The following is a 22,379-nucleotide window of genomic DNA, read 5'->3' as shown; positions in this document are numbered from 1 at the left end:
GTTAGAGATACAGAAGTTTGAGGTTGAATTCAAACTGTATTACTGAACCTACAGGAAGCCATTTTCCAACGTCTCCGGTGTGCAGCCATCCATCTGCATCGATAGCCTCTGCCGTCTTCTCTGGGTCCTTCAGGTAGCCCTGGAACACGTTAGGGCCCTTCACACACACCTAGAAACAAGCACAAACTTATACATGAAGTACTTTATCATAAAATATATATAAAAGACAGAGTTGTTGTCTTTTTGTTTCACCTCTCCCTCCCCGTTTACAGCCAAGTAGTTCATCTCAGACACATCCACCAGTTTGAGGGAGTTACAGGGCAGAGGAGCTCCAACGTGACCTGCAGGGCAATGTTACATAGTTATGTATTAAGGTTAAGGTTAAGTTATTGTAAAGCTCAGATATCAATTCATCTTTTACAGTGCTACGTCATAGACACAAAGGCAAGTAAAGCAGCCCTTTTATTCATAGTGTTGGTTTCAATAACATCAACTATGACAGAAAATGTTATTCAACCCCTTTTCTTCCACCACTAAAACAGAGACGCAACAGAAAAAATGTATGACTTTAAAATAAAAGCAGTATTTCTCTTTTGTTAACAGAAAAGAAGGAGTTTAATATGATTGACAATTGGTGAAGTCCTAATCAGAACAAGCTAAGATGAGAACAAAGAAACATATTTTGGCAAGACTAGCTTGAATTAGAATGTGAAAAATAGTTTGTTGACTAAAACTGTTTTCATTGACAAAAACTAAAATATTCACGCCTTTCTTTGACTAAGATAATAACAAAATACCCAGACTTTGAGTCAAATAAAACTTGATCACAAAAAAAGGCTGAGTTTGACATAATAGGATCAAAATAATGACATTTAAAACTGGACTGAGACTTAATAAAAGAAATAGCCAACTAAATGCACATGTGTTATTCATTACCTGCATTGTACTCCCCGGGCATGGTCAAGGTGCATCCAGCAGTACACTCTGTCTGTCCATAGCCTTCATAGAGCTGAGACAGACAGGAACAAAACATGATTATTACATTGAAAAAATCTAATTAAAATAATAACAATAATAATGTTTTGGATTTTTATTATTTAAAAAGGTTATACAAAATTAATTATGTAATGAATGCTATACAAAACACAATTACATTATTATTGTTAATAATATCATAATTTTTTGTATCATTACTGCTTATGCTGTACAAACACATGATTATGTTACTACTACTACACACATGATTATGTTATTATTACTACGACTGTTATACACAGGGGTGCACATCTGAAATGCGTACCGTCACTTGTGTCACAAAGCGCATTTGCGTACCGACGTATTTGTGAAGCTTTTCCATAAAACTACGCCAACCGGCTGCCCCCCCGTTGACGTTCGCGATACAGAGGGCTTCATCAAATAACTTTGAGTGGAGCCAGAAGTTGGAGTACCAAACACTGACTCCAGGTACTCATCTGAGTACCTCACTGAGAAAGTTATGTGCACCCCTGGTTATACACACACATGATTATTACTACTATTCCTACTGTGGCTGCTGCTATACAAACACATGATTATGTTATGTTAAACAGACAGGAATATAGAAAAGGAAATGTCATGAAATGTAATGATTTAATAGTTAACTTCAGATTGTTTTATATTACCTGGGTATTCTACAGAATTCCAGGACATGTGATGTGATATAAAGAGACGGAACAATGTAGAACACAGTGAGCTGGTGTTTATTACCTGGCAGCCTATAGCAGCTCTGAGGAAGGTGAGGACCGTGGGGGAGATGGGAGCAGCTCCTGTCAGCATGAGACGCACACGGCCTCCGAGGCTGGCCTGTAGGGGGCAGCACAACACAAAAGACAACATCAACAACCGCACATCATGTCTACCCCCCTCACCGTTTTAAATCTCTGATTTACTTTCGTTAACGTATATAGATCACTTTGATATTAATGCAATGCCTTATAATACCTGACTGTCTTTCTGGGAGAAACTTTTATTTGGTTGTTTGGGTTATTGTCACCCCCAAATTGTTTGTGTAACCATTTACTGACAAACATTTTAATAGAAGGTAGGGATTAACAGAAAAAAAAGATGTTGCTGGAACATATGGCCAAAAACAAAGTCATTGGGGTCTTTCAAGCTTTGGGTAAAATAAAAGTTACTACTTTACTTCAAAAGGCAAAAAGACAGCTGGAGTTGTCTGTGCCTTTTTTTATGCATTAAAATAACTGTTCCACGGAATTAAAGTAATTTGACCTGTCAACGAACCCTAGTGAAACACATTACTGGACACATAGCACTGAACTCTACAGTGAGGTTCAGAGTTGTGCCTGGGCTGCTCTGTACCTGAACCTTCCCGAAGATGAGTCGATCCCAGATGCTGTCTCTCCTCACGATGCCTCTCTTGATCTCAGACTCCTTCCTCCTGTAGGCGAACCCCAGCAGCCAGCGCTTCAGGGAGGTATTAGCCTGCCCGAAGATCTACACACACACAGACACACACAACATTACTATTATCATCTTTAATGATGGTCATTATTTAACTATAAAGCAAATAATCTGTGTGAGTGTGTCCTCCAGCTATTTAAATTACTGTTCATCTGATCTATGGGTGTATTACGGTAGACACCCATTGATTCTATACATAACTCTATATTTTTCACAAATAAACACCTCAATAACTCTGTAGCTGTTATGCGGCCCCTGAGAGTTGCTTTCCTCACATAATGGTAATAGTTTGGGTTTTTATTTCCACTGAATGTATTTCACCAATTTTGCTGTAACTTTGGTGTGTTATTCAACTGTCATGCCAGGACATGAGTAGGACTTTTCCCTTCCCTGTAGTGTATTCTATAGGTTTTTGTGCATTTAAAGGGTCTGCAAAATCCCTGTGTTCCCTCCAGATGGAGTTTCTCCTTCTGCGACAGAGTGACATCACTATATAACACTCGCACTTCTATTGGATAGCGCTCCGACACATTGTACGTGATAGTCTAAAGGGCGGGACATCTCTAAGCGGTTGACCAATCACAACAGAGCCGGCCTGCTAACCAATCAGAGCAGACTGGGCTCTGGTTTCAGACAGAGGGTGAAAAGAGGTGCTGCAGAACAGGCAGTATGAGAAAAATAAAGAGATTTTTGCACATTAAAGCATGGAGACATGTCCCAGTAGAGACACTAAATACTAATTTGAACCTGAACATGAGAATAATAGGGCCCCTTTAATATGATCAGGATCAGGAGAAACTGCAGTGCCTCAACTCCTTTTAAGACCCCATTTACACGGGAACGTTTGCGTTTGCGCACCAAATTCGTTTTCAAAAAAGTCTTCCGTTCACATGCATTCGGCTCATTTAACGTGTCCGTTCACACGAGACCACTGGAAACGCTGTAGTACATATGCCGGGCCTCTAAGTGGTGCTGTACTTCCGCACGAGACCGCTCGAAAGCGCTGGAGACGCTGTAGTACATATGCCGGGCCTGTAAGTGGCGCTGTACTTTCGCCACAAAATACACCAAAAGCAGCGAAGAAGACCCCCGAGCATGGTTGCCATGGTTGCCCTTCTGTTTATGCCCCGCGGTGGATTTAGCAACATGTAGTTCATGTAATTCTCTATGTCCACTTGTTGCTGATGGTTGTGGTAGAGGAGCCGTAGATTGTGCACTAACATCTGTAGCATGGTCAGTAGCAGTAGCTACTGACAGTAGCTACTGACCATGCTACAGCAGTGAGCGGCAGAGGTGGGGCTATGGCTCATCGTTATTAGGAAAATGATCGTATAGGGCGTAAACACGAAGCCGTTTGCCCCCCCAGAGCATTCCGTCCACAGATCTATCCACCTTGGGACCCATTATCGTTTGCGGGGTCCGTTTCCGCGTTTCCGTTACGGCCTTGTGTGGCCGAACGGGCTAAACGAAAGATAAAAGTTGCGGATACAACCGTTTACGTTATCGTGTAAACACCGCCTAAGAGGCTATTCATCACCGTTTTGCCCACCTACTTTATCATACATTCTGTTGAGGAGTCGGGGCACCACAGGGAACACAGTGGGCTTCAGTGTGTTCAGGTCATCTGACAGCAGACGTATATCTCCCTGGAAAAAGCCGATCCTGGCTCCGTGCACTATCATCACTCCCTGCCAGCAATTTACAAAAGATACAGAAGGGAAAAGTTAAAAGTCACCATAAAGTAAAAGAAAAAAGAAAGGGACACAAACACAGAAATATTTAACAAAGGGTGACTATAGGAACTAAGGGAAAATACAATACCTGGACTACTCTCTCGAACATATGAGCCAGGGGCAGGAAGGAAATATGGACATCACTGTGAGAAAACGGAGCACACACCTAAACACACACACAGGAATACAGACACACACACAGCAGGGGATGGGACAGACGGACAGGGAAACACACCAACACACAGACAGGAAGGAGATCAGTCAGTGTTCATGTTTGTACCTCCACCACTCTCTCAAACATGTGGGCCAGAGGCAGAAAAGACAGCAGGACATCCTCTGAGGTGGTCTGAGCGTTAGACTGGAGAAAAGAGGGAAGAGGTTATAACGGTCCTCGCTCTGCAAACTAAGATTTATAACCTTTATCATTAGTTCTTCCTTTTGAATATGATGGTGGCACTGCTGGATCCTCAATCAACTGAGGGTTGAAAAAGGTTGATACAACGGGCGGGACCAAGACAGTTAAATCAGTTAAATCTGGCAATGAACAACATTTTACAGAAACTGACCATTATCTCCAAAATATAACTTCATGTTTTAAATTGTAGATTTAATATACTGTTTTCTCCTTTGCTTTACTCCTCAGTAACTCTGTTGTAGTACAGGAGAAAGATCAGCATTGTTAGTTATTAGGTTAGTTAGTTATAATAAGGCAGAAAAGAAATGGGAAGGAGGATGTACAGTCAGAGAAGGAAATAATGAGATTGGGATTAAAGAACAAACGGCAGAATAGTGGACGAGGAGAGAAGAAGCTATGAAGAAAATAGGAGGTTCATGAGAAAAACAGTCAAAGTAGAGAAGAACAGAATGAAGTAGGAGAGAAAAGGAGGTATAAATAGAAATTAAGTAAGGGGGGAAAGGGGGATGTGAAAAAAGAAAAGGGAGGTAGAGGAGAAAAGGAGGAGGTAGAGAAGGAATGGAGGAGGAAGGAGAAGAAAAAATGAAGTAGAGAAGGAAAGAAGGAGGTAGGTAGGAAAGGAGGTACATTAGAAAATAATGCAGAGAAGCTAAAAATTAGGTAGAGAAGGAATGCAGGGACTAGGGGAGGGAAAGAGGAGGGAGAGAAGAAAATAAGGAGGTATAGGATAAAAGGAGGTGGTAGAGAAGGAGATGAGGATAACAGAATAGTAATGGATGATATCACATCAGCGCCTCACCTCTGTAGTTTTGATGAAGGCCGAGCAGTTGGACACGACATTCTTGTGAGTCAACATCGCTCCCTTTGGGTTTCCTGGAGAGACACACACACACACACACACACGCACACACACACGCACACACACACACACACACACACACACACACACACACACACACACACACACACACACACACACACACACACACACACACACACACACACACACACACACACACACACACACACTAGAGATCATTGTCAGTGTATGTGGGCAGTAGGATTTCAGGTAGTCATGGATATTACATTGAATGTGTGTGTGTGTGTGTGTGTGTGTGTGTGTGTGTGTGTGTGTGTGTGTGTGTGTGTGTGTGTCACCTGTTGTTCCACTGGTGAAGCAGATGAGAGCCATGTCCTCAGGTCGTGGAGGCTGCAGGGAGAGCAGTGGGTCAAACAGGGCGCCATAATAACACACAACATCATCGTCATCATAACGGCCCGTCCACACAGCGCCGTGCGTTGAAGCTTCCAACGCTTCTGCCCATTCACTTTGAATGGGGTGACGTCACTTTTAGCCGAACTGCATCGTGGGAAGCGACGTGGAGCGTTGCTGGCGTGGCTCGCTGCAAAAGTTGAGCAATGTTCAACTTTTGACGCCTCGGCAGAAGCGTCAGTCAATCGAATCATATGCCAGTACAAGCTCTAGCCAATCAAACCGCTGCTTGTGTGTCAGGGGCGGGAGATTCATGTGATTGGTTGTTGGTCGAGTGTCAGACACGCCCTCCGGCAAGCGTCAACGCACGCCGCTGTGTGGACGGGCCGTAAGTATTCACTGCTCATCGGTCATCTACAGGACAGTGTACTCACCATTGGTTGGCGATGGTTAGCCTTTCCAATAGCCTGAGCAACAGGAGAAAAGAACATCAATGAAGCAATTGTTGAAGGAATAAAGTGACAGAAAAAAACGAGTGAAAAAAAAACAGTACAATAATAATGAAAATCTAAATCTAACTAAAATAGGGACAAAAGAACAAGAAAACAAGCAAGAATACAATTAATTAAGTTAATTTAAATGAGAAATTGTATTACACAAAAGGAAGATAGCACGTAAAGCACCAAAAAAGATAAAACTACAATGACACAGAAAAAAGGGAGAAACCAAAAATATCTAGAAAAAAAGACAGACAGGGGAAGTAAACTAAAATAATGTCCAAACAACAACATAAAAGAGAAGATTTTTCATAAATCAATAATTGAATACTTAGAAGGAATAAAGAGTGAGCTGTCTGCTGACCTCCATCTCCTGCAGGCTGATGATGTGGACCCCCGCCTGCTGGCCCCTGCTGACCAGATCAGCACTGGGGGCCCCCATCAGGACGATGGTCTTCACTGAGTGGGTCCTGTCCTTAACACAGTCCAGCACCAGCTCCACTTTCTCTGCCACGTCACACAAAACGGTCGAGATGGAAGCTACACACACACACACACACACACACACACACACACACACACACACACACACACACACACACACACACACACACACACACACACACACACACACACACACACACACACACACACACACACACACACACACACACACACACACACACACACACACACACACACACACACATACACACACACACACACACACACACACACACACACACACACACACACACACACACACACACACTATTTTTATAAACATAAGAAGTTAGGGTACAATGTGCACATTGGACTACAATATATAAAGGGTATTTTACATTACAAACAGTGGTCTAATAGCAATAAAGGGTACGTATGTATCTAACCTTTGTCTATGATGTAGAGGATGGCTTCTGTGCCCAGTGTGTCATACAGAGGGACTGACACCAGAGAATAGGTGTAACACGCCAGCTCACTGATGGTCCACTACACACGTGCACACACACACACACACACACACACACACACACACACACACACACACACACACACACACACACACACACACACACACACACACACACACACACACACACACACACACACACACACACACACACACACACACACACACACACACACACACACACACACACACACACACACACACACACACACACACACACACACACACACACACACACACACACATTACAGGGTAACCCATGACTTATGAAAAATATAGCAAGTCAAACACTGAAAACATAATAAATAGACTGTATGCACTGAGTGGTGAATGCAGTAACTATCACAGACAGGAATCATAAATACTTTACTATGTTAGACTAAAGGATACATTTTGTGCTTGATTCTAACAGCCAGACATCACAAAATGTCAATGTGTGTCTGATTGCGAGTTCTACCATACATCTTCATTAAAAGGTAATGAATGCATAGAGAAAAAAGTTCAAGCATATAAGAACCATAGTTATTAAAGGTTAAAATGAATAATGTTGTCATCCTATTTTACTTCTAGAGTGGTGCAGGGATTACGTATTTTGTAGGTTAGCAGTGCAAGGGCTCCCTCGACAAAAAGCAAATGGTATTTCTATTTCCCCACATGTTTTGATAAGCTCACATTTAGACGAGGGAAGTTGTAAAGTTTGCGGGGTTTAAGGACTCATTCCTGCACCACTCTATTTGGAGGATAACCAAGCTTTAAGTTCAGGAACCACAGTTCCCCTAATGCTTTGAAAGATGTACCCAGGATATAAAATGATACTATGGGTTCAGTGACTTACGCTGTGGCCTAGAAATATTTGTTTGCTTCTAATTTTAATATTTTGGCAAAATAGCACTGAAAAGTATGCTAAATTAGTGTTCAGCAGTTCTTGTTTGTTGACTTCCTTTGAGACTATTGAAAAAGAAAAGAGTTTTCTGACGTCTTAAAGGACATTTTGAAGATTATTCGCAATAGAGTGGTACGTTTACTGGTCTCATTAAGTGACTCTTTAGTAACTGATGTTTTTTAGGACACAGAGAAGCTTCAGACATGCATCAGTGGGGGCTTTACAGACACATTGTTTGTAGAACAAAATGTGAAAATTCCTTTAGCTTGTGTTAACCACAGACCTTGATAAGACATCTATCCAAAAACACTTTAAAAAAACATTTGAGGTGGGACGAGGGAACCAGGAGTGCTACAAGGCTAACTCACTTCCAGGTTTTAACATTCCAGCAGCACTCTTTATAGACATCTGGAATAATGATGACCTGGGAAAACGTAAGTCACGCTGAAACTAAAAATATCCACGAGTGTCTATGTGTCGGATCATTTTACCGAGGTTACTGAGTCATGACTCCGAGAAGGAGTGTGATTTTGATGCAAATGAGCTGCCCTTTAAATAGGCCCTCAGGGTACAGTCTGTACCTCGGGTCTGTTCTGAGAGAAGATGCCAATGTGGGGGTCTGTCGTCTTGGAGTGTCCTTTGTGAAGAAACGCGGATCCCAAATTCTCTGATCGCTCCATTACCTAAAACAATGAAACACACACGTCAAATTGAATTGGCTGCCGGTTTTACAACCGTTGTTCACTCAGGTGGTGCTGGAATGTTCCATTAATATTTTAACTGATGTTAATCAGTCAAGTTAAATGTATGTTTGACTAGAAATAACACAAAACAAGCTCCTTACTGTTCAACAAATTATGATAGTTATCTAGTACTGTCAAAGGAAACACATTTTAAATATGTTACTTTAAAGTCACCATCACCTCATAGAAATACTACAAATATTAAGATGTTAATTAGATGTATTAACAACACGAAATAAAAATAAATAAAAAAACATTTATATAAACAAAGATTTAAGTAAACAAATAAAGAATAAAATAGGATACGCATTTTAAATGTTGTAGTCACTTTTAGGTCACCAAAAGCTCATAGAAATAGATTATGTACTGCATATTATAATGAACTTTTCTTTTCAAATATTATAAAACCTTGTTTAAAATAAAACAATGGAGAGTTGGTTATGTTGGTATGTAACTGACTGTTGAGTTGAATATGGAGCCTACAAAAATTCACCTGGTAAAATAGATGTTTTTCTTTTGAAATAAACTAAATCTATGAAGTAGGAAAATCCCTGCCTTGTGAGGGTCAAACAAAAAACCCACTAGATCCCACATATCCAATAATGCCATTCAATAGCATTTACCACACAACTATTAAGAAACTAAATATAAACATAAAGACCTGCAGGTCATATTTGCACCACCTAGCCACTAGCGTTAAAGCTAGTGGCTAGGACTGTGTGTCACCACTGTTTGTTAGCCTGCACCCCTTACAGCTTTAATGTTTTACGAGCTGAGCTGCTCACGGTGACTCTGACCTCTCTGTAGGACATCCACTCATACGGCTGTTTGGGTTTCCTGGAGCCCAGGAATGGGCCGTTATCTGGAGAGACAGAGGGGGGGGGGGGATTTGTATATGCTGTACTCTCCTGCTGCTGACACAAACGGAACAATATGCGACACTACAATGTTGATAGTGGTGGCACTGTAAGGTTAACATAGAAAAACAGCATCATCAAACGCAATCCAACTCTCTCCTTTCAGGGGAGAGAGTTGGAAAACCTCTAAATAACCATTTATTTCGGATGAAGATATCCCGGACCTTGCATCTCTTGTGCAAGCAATTACTGAACTCTTTATTAAGTGTTTATTACTTGTCAAATAGAACCGAAAGTCTCAACTTTATTATTTGTGTCATTTGGATTGTCTATGTTGTGATTTTATTGTCTTTGTTGTATCTATTAGTGATGTTACGTATTGCGCCGAGGCTTCGGAGCGTGTGTCGAGTAATCCCCGAAGCTTTTTGTGAAGCTTGCAGAGGTGGGACCAAGTCATTGTTTTGCAAGTCCAAGTCAAGTCTCAAGTCTTTGCGCTCAAGTCCGAGTCAAGTCTCAAGTCATTGTTTTGCAAGTCCAAGTCAAGTCTCAAGTCTTTGCGCTCAAGTCCGAGTCAAGTCTCAAGTCATTGTTTTGCAAGTCCAAGTCAAGTCTCAAGTCAGGATGGGCAAGTTCAAGTCAAGTCCAAGTCCTAAACTTTGACAAAACGAGTCTTAAACAAGTCATTATGTGCTTTTCATCAAATGTAATGACATCGATCAACAGAATAATCAAACCGCTCTTTATTAGTCACATTAATAATTTAATAATCCATTTTCTCTCTGCTGGTAAAGTAACGTGTGTTTTTCTAATTTAAGAGGGATCAGTAAGGTAAGGCTACCGTGACGGTTTGATTCAGAAGTAGTTTAATGTATAAGATCCCTGATGGTAACCAGTGTTTATTTCCACTGTGTACAACATGTTATGAGGGACCCACAATCTATCTTTATGCAAGGGATAATGTGCAGCGAGGTGGTCTCTATGGGGAAAAGAACACCTGCATCTAGATCCCTCTGCAGGTGGTACTTTAACTATGTTTTGATGCTAATACTTTTCTACTTTTACTTGTAACATTTTGAATGCAGGACTTTTTATTGTACATGGTTCCTGCAGGTTTCGCCAACTCAAATGTAAGACTTTTTAACACCTTTTTAAGACCACTTTGAATAGAATTTAAGACCTATTTCACGGCAATAAAGTATGAAGGAAAATGTATATGAAAGAAGAAACAATGTAAATGTATTCATGTTCAACATAAGAACAGTGACTGAACATAACAGCATAACAGTACAGAACTGTGTTAGCGTGTTAGACAAAACGTGTGTATGTGTGTGCTTGAGTGTGTGTGTGTGTGTGTGTGTGTGTGTGTGTGTGTGTGTGTGTTAGGGCTGTGCAATTAATCATATTTTAATCGCAATTACGATTTTGGCCTGCCACAATTACAAAAACAACATAATCGAAAAAAACGATTATTTTTGCTTTGCTAGGTTGTGACAGTGCACTACAACATATTTGATCTAATTAATTGTTTAGTAATGTATCATTTATGTAATTCATTTTTGTATTGGTTTTTCAGTTGAATTATACGTTCAGGGTAATCAACAGTTAAAAAGATACTATTCAAATTATTATTTGTTTTAAAGTTCAATAAATTGATGTTTTCAAAGTCAATGAATAATCGTATTTAGTAATCATGATATTAATTATTGACCAACATAATCTTGATTATTGCCATAATCGAGCAGCCCTAGTGTGTGTGTGTGTGTGTGTGTGTGTGTGTGTGTGTGTGTGTGTGTGTGTGTGTGTGTGTGTGTGTGTGTGTGTGTGTGTGTGTGTGTGTGTGTGTGTGTGTGTGTGTGTGTGTGTGAGAGAGAGAGTGACAAGAGCTATATTCAGAGCTCTGCTGCCTTGGCTACACTATTTCATCGTTGCTGTTGTATGATTGGTGTTCAGCTACGGTATTTAGCGTCTACAGCACCTCCGCTTTTAGGGTTGACGTAGACCCAAACTTCGCCCGGAGGTCCCCCGGTGTTGTTGCGGGAGCTGCTGCACTAGCTAACGCTACATTAGCAAAACAAACGCTAATTTATTTTGCAAAAGGTGCAGCGGGCTTCAAAACACGTTCCCTCCACTGGTTTCAACCAAGCACTAAATTAGATATTTTCCAACCAAATACGGTTGAACTTACACTTCCCCATATTTATTTGTAAGTAGATTCGAGGATAGGCTACATGAGCTGAAGCTTGGTTGCTAGGTTACTAGCTGGGTTTTCTCCAATAAGAGGCCGGGGGAAACAAAGTTAGTGATTACTGGTTCCATGTTGATTTAATTCAATACAAATTGTTGGGGGGAACTGAAAGGCTATTACCGTATTTGTTACTTTGCAGCCCGGACATTTCCCCCAAAACACATTGAGACGCTATCGCAACACAGAAGTACCTTTCAAATCCGATAATTTTAAAGACCTTCTAAATCATATATATAAGACCTGTTAAGACCCCGCGGGAACCCTGATTGTAACTTTTTTAATTATCTGAACTTCTCCCACCTCTGACAATAAGTGGTTACCAAAAATCCTTTCATTTTACAAATCCTGCACTCAGCTTTGCTTTCTCCAATATCATTGAAAAGCAGCCAGATGCTGCTTCTTTTTTCGCTCATTTCTTGACTTTTTCCGACGCCCTTGCATTTAAATCCGTCTCCCCGTCGCTCTGTGCAGCTGGCCTGTACCACTACACATGCTGTGCCCCCCACCCTTCTTTCACATAATGGTATGATCCTAGTGTATCCTCGCATATGATTGGCCGCATGGTGGCCCAGCTAAATAAAGACCCGCCCCTGCCTGCAAGGATTCTCAGCAAGAGTAGGAGCGGCTGAAGATTCTGCTCTCCCCAACGGGAGTCTGCTCTTCGAACGGCAGCTCGCGATCGGCGTGTTGGAGACCTCTGAATTAAAGTATCAAGTCACCTCAAGTCAGAAGGCTCAAGTCCAAGTCAAGTCCCGAGTCATTGGTGTTCAAGTCCAAGTCGAGTCGCAAGTGTTTTGTGATGTTGTCAAGTCGAGTCTCAAGTCATCAAATTTGTGACTCGAGTCTGACTGGAGTCCAAGTCATGTGACTCGAGTCCAAGTCATGTGACTTGAGTCCACACCTCTGGAAGCTTGTATCGAGGCTTGTATCGTTTTTGGCCAGTGACCACCGATGACAAACAAAGCCTTGCTGCCTGTTGATACCACTTGACTTTAGATCGGTTGAACCACAATGCTCATATTACCCATGGATGTATAAGAACGGTGTTACCCCTCCTGTACCCGGGCCCAGCGGTGACACGATGGAATTAAGAGAGCTCAAACCCTCACTTATATAGAGGTCGGAACATGTCATAAGTATAAATAAATAAAAGCATAAATAAAAGTAGGAATACAAATATCAATAAATGAATAAATACAGGAATAAGTAGTATACAGTGTTTTCAGTCAGAATCAGTGTATGTGCTGCGGCTCAGCTGGAAAGCAGTTGACTCACAACCGCAGGGTCCCTGGTTCAACAACTGGTCAATACGTCATGATATATACACGCTCAAACATATTATTTGCACACTGATTAATCTCAACCGCTGTCATTCTTACACCAGCATAAACCCTTTCGGCGCTCTCACTAACCCCCCTATCTTTTCAGGTGGAGCCGAGGACCCGACCAGCATCTGCTAGACGACATTCCAATTAATACGGTTTAATCATCAGTCAGCCAGTCAATACTATATCAATAATTAGTATCCATCCATCCATCTTCTCCCGCTTATCCGTGGTCGGGTCGCGGGGGTAGCAGTTCCAGCAGAGAGCCCCAAACTTTCTTTTCCCTGGCGACATCAACCAGCTCTGACTGGGGGATCTCAAGGCGCTCCCAGGCCAGCGAAGAGATATAATCCCTCCACCTGGTCCTAGGTCTACCCCTTGGTCTCTTCCCAGCTGGACGTGCCTGGAACACCTCCCTAGGGAGGCGCCCAGGTGGCATCCTAACTAGGTGCCCGAACCACCTCAACTGGCTTCTTTCGACGCGAAGGAGGAGCGGCTCAACTCCGAGTCCCTCCCTGATGACCGAACTTCTCACCTTATCTCTAAGGGAGACACCAGCCACCCGGCGGAGGAAACCCATCTTGGCCGCTTGTATCCGCGATCTCGTTCTTTCGGTCATGACCCATCCTTCATGACCATAGGTGAGGGTAGGAACGAAAATGGCCCGGTAGACAGAGAGCTTTGCCTTCTGGCTCAGCTCCCTTTTCGTCACAACGGTGCGGTAAAGCGACTGCAGTACCGCTCCCGCTGCTCCGATTCTCCGGCCCATCTCACGCTCCATTGTTCCCTCACTCGAGAACAAGACCCCGAGATACTTAATTAGTATAATTAGTATAAATTATGTAAAAATGTGCAAATATGCAATGCCAAACTGTACTGTGCAATCAAGCTATTAAAGTGCAAACTGTTCACTACTAAAGTGCTGAGTGACATTATTTCTGTGCAAAGGGAAGTTGTTTCATAAAGTGCAAACCCACATGTGCAATATTACAAGGCCCGAAGCCGTCAGTCCATAGTAATGAAGTTACCTTCGTTACAGTACGTCTGCTGATCTTTACGGTGGCCTACAGGGGCACGCGCGTTACAACGGCCCATAACACTTCATTAGGAGAAATGCGCTGCAGTTTCAAAAACAATGCAAATATCAAAATACAAATGTGCCAAATCACATGCAAATGAGGAAACAATCTTCACCAACCTGACAAAACATGTGCAGCGTTTTGTCAGTATATTTGCAATGACTAGGTTAGCGAGCAATAATATCGGAAGAAATCTTGTGATCACATTGTTCAAATAAGCTAATAAAATGTACATTTTAAGTTTTCAGTGACAGTTGGCCAACATTATTATCCCTGTAAACAAGCTCTCCGGTCCCAGCTGTGTGCGTCACTTTTTAGAGTCCCCGTTTCCGTTGTGTTTTGGCACAATAGTGTTTTTACATTTAAAACATTTTTGGATGTGCAGCACGTGTTTTGGGCCATTGTAGCCTGTTGGCACATGTCGGCCACCGCAGATCCTACTCTGTTGCTCTCCTCAAGGGCAACATTTATTCCTCATTATAGCAAGGCAGACAGACTGTTAAACTATCAAAAATGAATTCATATATGTATGTGTTTGTGACTTACTGGAGACTCTGACACCTCTGAGGAAGCACTCGTACATTGTTGTGGCGTCATCGTAGAAGTGTGTGATGTTAGCGTCTCCTTTCAGCAGCACCGATCGGCGTGCCAACTCTCCACCCTGATAAAACAAATCTATGTAATCTAAGATTGATCCAACAGATATTTATTGAATCATTCATTCAAACATCAGTTCTAGTCTCTTAATTATCGCTTGGAAATATCATTCACATAAAGTTTCAATTATTTTAGTGTTGTTATTACAGTTTAGTGCAGTGTCAGATTATTTCCCAATAGAGTGGTGCAGGAATGAGTCCTAAAACCAGGACATTAGTTATTTGTTTCGCACTTCTGCTTCCTCGTCTAAAAGTCAAGGTTTTGTTCAGATTCCTGAAATAAGGTCTGCATAAGAAAATAAATGTTCACCTTTTGTTCTACGACATAAAATACGTCAGTAAACACCCTACTGGTGAATGTCTGAGCTTCTATGTGTCATAAAAGCAGTGGTTGTTTGCTAGTGACTAAATGGCTTTTTGTGGGGGTTGGGGGGTCTCTGTCACTGTCGAAGCTTCTATCGCTGTCACCTGACCTGATGTGTTGCACCAGATGCTTCTTTGTGAGTAAAATATAGGTTACAACAAAACTTGACTTCCTCTGTGATCTGCCGACGGAGAAATCATTGTGAAACAATGGCAGCCTTTGCACTTAAATGAATAATTAACACCTGGTCCAGTTGGTTTTGAACCAGTTGTTTTATAGTGGTTTTCTTGGGGCTTTTGTCTGTTCAAAGCGAGAGCACTTAAAGAATTGCCTCTTTGAAAAGGGGAGGGGTGTACAATCCAAACACTTGAGTCAGGGTTGTTCTTGTGTTTGAATGTTGCTACATTTAGAGCAACAGCCCTTTACTGAACCACCAGCATTACAGCGTAATACCTTCGTCAATGTTCATACATTTGATTTCAACAGTATTTTTCAGTGGTGTTTCATTAGCTGTCACAGTATGTATACATTATTATCCTACATCTGCACTTACAGGAAAGCTTGCTCTTTTATTTAAAGTAGTACGTTAGTCAGAAGGAGTCTGACATTTGTCTTGCATCAATGCAGCTCCATATGAAACATAAACAATGGTAAATATATAAAGAGTACATATTAACCTCATTTTGAGGTTCATATTTGTATTTTGTGCCTCTACTGTGACATGTTTACATACTTTAAGGATCAAAAAGAAACTCCCCCGGAGGGAATTTTGGTATTTTAGCCTTTGCAGACCATTAACATGCACAACAACCTACAAGCACACTGCAATAAAGGGAAAACCTCATATCATATTCATAATAGGGCCCTTTTAAGAGAGGAAACAATGGAACAGAAATGTAAAATAACATTTTAATTGCTGAAGACAAGATCTTTAATCTGGGATTAACCTCAATTTTACATTTTTGGATTGGCTGGTGCACGAAAGAGTGCTCAAGTCTAACCTTATTAAATCGTGGGACCCTGTGTCTTTGGTGAACCCTGTGATTTAATGGTAACAATTAATATTCACTTTTCAGGTCGTGGTTGGGGGCAGAAACAGAAGGTTTACCTACAAACTGAGCAGATTGAGCAATTTGGACCTAAAAGAGGTGGCCAGAGATTTGTGTTTCTTCTATATATTTGAAACTACAACCCGATGTGAAACCCACCTGAACCTCCACGGACTGCATGCGGAGGTCGCACACTGGCGGGAGGGCTTTGGGCCGGGTTGCCAGGTAATATGTTGTCGCGGCAGCCACCGCCCCCACGCTGACCAGCACTGGGGTGGAGACGCTCTGGATGTACTGGCTGACATCATCCAGATCTGGCATCTTCAGCTTCCGCAGGAACTCCTGTCCCAGCATGGTGAGGTAAAAGTGTGTGTTTGGAGTGCTAGTGATAACACAGAGCTCTGGTTGAGGTGAGGTAAAGAGTGTGTGTTAGAGGAAGGAGTGTGTGTGGTGGGCAGCAGGCCAGGAGGGGACCTGAGGAGAGGGAGAGAAGGTTGGTCATTAATTTGTTTAAATAAAATCTAGGATCTAGGATATTTGGATTTATTGCACCATCAGCAGCTAAAAGCCCCTCAAACTGTGAATTCAGAATCCATATCTTTGTTAATGCTGATACACCACTGCAAATAATGTGATACACACATCTTTACATATTTATTGTTGTTAGATATTGAACAGTGTGCATATTTTAACTTTAAATTCTTATGTTTAGATAAATACTTGTATTTTATCAAAATGTTAAATATTTTATTGCACCTTTTCCTTTAATGTCTTAAATATTGTTATGTTATTGTATTCTGAAAAGGAGCAACTGTCACAATATTTCCCCGAGACACATTAAGTATTCTGATTACATCTATACATTTTTAGGTGTGTTACTTTTAACCACCAAGTGAGCGCAGCCAAAATTCAATTATTAAGCATACGTGCAGTAGTTTCCTCAGTATTAAGAAATAAGATATACAGTGGCACCTCCGTTGATATTACTTCGAAATGAAAATGGAACATTTCTATGATTTTTGAAATGACCTTGCTAACGTGCTCATTGGAACAATGATAACACAATGTTATTTAGAAAGTAATATCCAACAGGTACATCTGCTTATTTCAAGCTGCTAGCTGCATGCTAATTTGTGATAATCAGCTGTAATCACAGAGAACAGCTAAGGTTTAAGGGAACCTCATTATTTTGGAGGTATTACATCACATTTTGATCTTGTTCACTTTGCTATTGGAATGGCTATTCAAATCATTTCAGGTTTAGCTGCAGATGTTTAACGATATCCATTTTTTTATCAAACTGTCGACAACCCAACACAATGGATACAGTTTACATTGGAATTACCCTCTTCGGAATAGAGTGGTTAAATGATCATTTAAAGTCAATGAAAAGTTGGTTTGAAGTTAAAGTAAAAAAACAAGCTTTTGGAATTATTGTATTGGTATTATTATAAACAATTAAAGACTCAAGCTGATTCGCTCCATCAGGAGTGGTTTGATATCAAATGTTACATCTTGTGAGAATAAGTATGGAACATCTTCTTTTCATTTGTTTTATTGAGCTTGTCCCTTTCCAAGCCATTGGGAAAAAACTGACATCGGTCCTATGGAGAAATAACCAAAACTAGACAGCTGCATTCTTTACATTACAGAATAATTGGCTCATTTGTTTACCTTTTTTTGGTTAATCGTAAAATGTCTGAAAATACCACCAAAGGAGTGTGTTTGCAGCATTCTCTCAAGTACGAGTACTTTGTCCTGCAGCTACTAATGTAGAATAATGACGGATGCTCACATTGCAGTAAAATGATATCATATAATTAACTGATTCTCTGGGGACGAGTCTAGCCGGTGTCACGTTCCCAGGGTGTGCGTTTTTTGTTGAACAGGTTCTTCTCAGTGTTGTGACAAACACAGAAAGTTGAGGTGCGAGAGCTGTTTAAGAATAACAAGATTAGAAACACAGTCTGAACACAGCGTCCATGTGAACCTTGAGGGTGAGGACGACCTTAGGCCCAGATTCCATGTCAACAATACAAACTGAGAGACGTCAGTTATCACAGAGGACAGCATTGATATGACACCAAAGTTTGGGAAATCAAATGAATCCAATCAGTTCAGCTTACAAGGGAGCACTCGTCTGGTACTGTTACTCCTCACTCTGATGGGAGGAATGTTCACTGATGGGAAATGTGTACAAAAAGCATTCAGAGACCACTTACATGATCAGAAATGTCTCATTGGCAATAGTAATGATGAAGCCTTCTAAAACAGGTCTGGTTGCTTCTCGTCTCATTTGTGTAATTGTTACATAATGTAGCAACCGTAAAGTGGTTCACTTATATGAAATCAATTGTCACGATAGTTAATTGTTAACTATTGTTATGATAGTAAAGGCTCAAAGGTAGAGTAACTGCAGCACATGATTTAGTATCGTTTGTTTTAAGGCCCATGCTAAAATGAGCTACCAAAAGCTATTGGCCATACACCAGACCAGGTATGAGTGTATGGAACTAAAAAAAGGTGGTTTTCTTTTGCTATTGTTTCAAATGTTTCACTTGTAATGGGAAGATCATCTTAAAACTTTTTTTGATTTTTCAAGTTTTTCAAACTGATATTGCGCTTTCTGTGATAATTAAATATGAAGAGTCTGGACCGCCAGATAGCTCAGCGCAGTGTTTCCGCCAGGAGGGCGTCTTGCCGTCATTTGACGGCCTTATTCAGCTCAGAACGGCCTGAACTCAAGCCGAGGGCGTCCAAAAAAAAAAGATTGATTGAAATGACGAAAAGGAAAAAGGACAAGGACATCCCTCTGTTGGAGGGGCAAAGGAGCCTATTGGGATTCTTTTCGGAGTACTGAACCCACGGTGCCTGCCACAGGACAACACGGAACGTGCGCGATTTGGACGCGATGAGCGGTGGAGCATGCACGTGAACTGCGAGCGCCGGAGCCTCGCAGCGGCGAAACTGAGGCTCCTCTTGTTAGTGAGCCGAGCCAAATGATCCGGCTCACTAAAAAGAGCCGTAATTCCCATCACTAACGTAAAGAGATATGATCTACTATAAGGGACGGCTCAATTCAAAATTCAAGTCACGTGACTCTCTCTTACCTTATTCACACCAACAGTGTATCAGGGCCAGTTCGGAGCTGGAGCTTGAAAAGCACCGGGTTTTCCTGTTCACACCGCAGCGGAGCAGCCTTTTAGCCCCGGAATCCGGTTCGTTTCAAGCACCAAAAAATTGTCCGGCTAGAGCAAAAGCACCGCATACGTCACGCTTATGTCGAGGCGTGATCAACTACTGAACAACAACAAAAAGCCTGCGTTTTATCCAGTTTGTACACAACGATGGAGAAACTTAACAAGCAGCAGTGGTCCACTGAAGAGACCAGCTACCTAATGGGAATCTGGTCTTCCGAAGAGGTACAGAGGAAGCTGGAGCACAATTGGCCATTGTTGTTGTTGTCGGTGTGAGCAGCTGTGAGGGGTTTCCGCACGGTTTGGCTTTATGAAGCAGGCACGCAAACGGTTACGTCATGACGCAAACGATGACGCAATGACGCAGCACCAGTCGGACTCTGGGCGGTGTGAAAAGAGCCGGAGCTAAACCGAAGAACCGGTTCTGAACCTGAAAAGCTCTAGCACGGAGCTTGAACCGGAGTTGCGTTGGTGTGAATGAGGTATCTCGGGTGGACGCCCTCTCAGCCCTGGTCTGGCGGAAACACTGGCTCAGCGGTTAGAGCTGGCGGCCCATATTCAGTGCCTGCTGCTAAGTTATCGTTTATCGCAATAATTTCCAGGAACATTTAACGTCCAACAAAATGAATTATCGTGACAGGCCTAATCTCCTTTTAAGATTTAATTCTTAAGCCTAGAGTGTTGGGATTGCTTCTAAATCATTTTAAACTATAAGAGAAAGGAAAGCTCCGCCAAGGCTGCTTCCATAAGGTAAAATAATGCATGAATCTGTCTTGTGCATAAATATATGCTTTAACAAGTTACTGACAAGTAACTTGAGACTTGACAAGACTTGCCTGGTATGGTATGCATCTATAGGCATAAATAACTGCATACAGACTGTTGACAAGACGACCACATTGTTTCCATCCTCTACGAGTACAATGCAGAGCTATTCCTATCTTCCAGCTCTACTCCTATAGCATCTGGTCCTCACTCACCTGGACAGAAAGCAGCTGGGACGTTGCTGTTGTTTCTGCTGCCAAAGCAACCGGCTCACTCTGCTTTCACGAGGCGGAAGCACGGATACATTCCTGGCACAAAACACTCTCAAAGGTCTGCTACACGCTGATGTGTCAGCTAATCTACCAATCAAAGGTCACACCAGCTCCAGGGAGGGCTCTGATTGGCTGGTCGGGACAAGACATGTGGTCTGATTGACTCAATACCATCAATGAACATATCCATTGACAAGATCAATAAGTTGGTAAAAGTGTGAGGACCAATCATTGTGAGATTTGGATATGTTTTATAATTGCTGTTATGTTATACCACAATACAGCATTGTGCCCACCTTGTCCATTCCGCTCTACTGTCTTATTGTAGTTTCTATGAATAGAAATCTTTGACTTAGTGCCTTGACTGAAATAGTGTCCTTCTCTCTTCACCTTTCCCCCAGTGACCTGAGGTGGCTGCTGAGATGATTAGAGAGTGAGATTAAAGCTGATCAAAGGGAACCGGTGTCCACTCATCTACTTCTGCCATTGTTTATTCTCTTATTGTAATGGCTCTGGGTTAAGAGTCCATGAAATAATATCTTGATCCATAAAATGTCCTGAAATACTGGGAAATGTGATTTACAATTACCTTCAGGTATCCTCTTCAAAGTGCATGTTTTGTCTGACCAACTATCCAACACTTTGATTTTGAGTTCATTGTAACAAAAAACAAATACGTTTGTTCGATTTCATATTGATATCGTGCTAAAAATGTACATTTTCAGAAGTCTATCTTTCACTTTTTGGAATTGCATGTTTTGTCTAGCTAACTGTCCAAAACTATAGATAGTCAGTACATTTTAAACACGTGCACATTTTGCACATTTATATAAGAAATGCCATACAGAGATACTGACATTCTATAACAAATATGCCATACAGACTTACTATTAGCCAAATAAAGGCATTATTAACAAGTATTTATACTAGGCAAACACTTTTTGCAATTTCATTGGAAAGGGGGCCAGGGCTCGAGCTTAAGGACGTCCCGTCGTCCGGGGGCCGAAAAAAATAGTGTCGGGGAGGATAAAAAATTATTTTGGGACGAATTTGGGACGAGAGTTAAAATAAAAATACCCTGCTAAAAACGGCGATGGAAATGAAACCGACTGCACGTTTTGTGTAGCACACAGTTATTAAACCTCCTTGTCAACATAAACACACACGCACAAAACATTTAGAAACCCGCGAAATACACACTACAGCTGTGCCCGCAAATTCCTGGCCCGCAAATTCGCGGGTCTAGCTATGTACTACTGAGTGTGTGTATTTCGCGGGTTGAGTGATGAACAATGGCATCCCGTGGAAGAATTCTGAAATGTTTTACCATTACATCACAAAAACGAACAGCAGAACCAGACCCTGGAGCGCCAGCCTCTTTATTTACTTACTCCTCTTCATCCCCTATGGGTAATAAGGCTGAGATGAGAACTCTTCATCGTATTTAGTCCTTAGCAATATGCTGCGCCTATCCCCATGTAGGGATGGGTACCGAGCCCCGGTATTAAACGGGCCCCGGGCCGGAATTATTAAAGACAGTGGTAACGTTAAGCTCCGACGTTATCGGACTTTTTATCGGTACTGGAGACATTTAAAAAATATATGTCATATGTATTATTGCTACATACTGTAAGGGAATATTTGTATGTATTCATG

The 22,379-nt window shown here is 41.6% G+C and overlaps 1 protein-coding gene across 3 annotated transcripts in view; it reads right to left on the bottom strand.

Annotated features, from left to right (window-relative positions):
* LOC117453830 (long-chain-fatty-acid--CoA ligase 1-like) overlaps window positions 1–22,379 on the bottom strand; it is a 47,372-nt gene that overhangs the window by 13,644 nt on the left and 11,349 nt on the right. Inside the window, exons 1-17 of one of the 3 annotated variants that reach the window (XM_034092835.2) lie at window positions 20,667–20,769; window positions 16,649–16,963; window positions 14,967–15,081; window positions 9,712–9,776; window positions 8,753–8,854; window positions 7,209–7,308; window positions 6,683–6,858; window positions 6,256–6,288; window positions 5,767–5,818; window positions 5,408–5,481; window positions 4,282–4,359; window positions 4,014–4,148; window positions 2,359–2,493; window positions 1,747–1,842; window positions 937–1,009; window positions 253–341; window positions 53–169 (exon numbers count right to left, since the gene is read on the bottom strand). In XM_034092835.2, the coding sequence (XP_033948726.1) occupies window positions 53–169; window positions 253–341; window positions 937–1,009; window positions 1,747–1,842; window positions 2,359–2,493; window positions 4,014–4,148; window positions 4,282–4,359; window positions 5,408–5,481; window positions 5,767–5,818; window positions 6,256–6,288; window positions 6,683–6,858; window positions 7,209–7,308; window positions 8,753–8,854; window positions 9,712–9,776; window positions 14,967–15,081; window positions 16,649–16,843 (1,635 nt within the window). In that variant the 5' untranslated portion in view covers window positions 16,844–16,963; window positions 20,667–20,769. Of the gene's footprint in view, window positions 1–52; window positions 170–252; window positions 342–936; window positions 1,010–1,746; window positions 1,843–2,358; window positions 2,494–4,013; window positions 4,149–4,281; window positions 4,360–4,473; window positions 4,552–5,407; window positions 5,482–5,766; window positions 5,819–6,255; window positions 6,289–6,682; window positions 6,859–7,208; window positions 7,309–8,752; window positions 8,855–9,711; window positions 9,777–14,966; window positions 15,082–16,648; window positions 16,964–20,666; window positions 20,770–22,379 lie in introns of those variants that run through there. The other 2 variants (XM_034092837.1, XM_034092834.1) reach the window with 2 other exon arrangements.

The sequence above is a fragment of the Pseudochaenichthys georgianus genome, chromosome 10 (assembly GCF_902827115.2).
Source record: "Pseudochaenichthys georgianus chromosome 10, fPseGeo1.2, whole genome shotgun sequence".
Classification (NCBI taxonomy): Eukaryota; Metazoa; Chordata; class Actinopteri; order Perciformes; family Channichthyidae; genus Pseudochaenichthys; species Pseudochaenichthys georgianus.
Note: the sequence above shows the minus strand (reverse complement) of the source record. Positions and strands in the feature narration are given on the sequence as shown.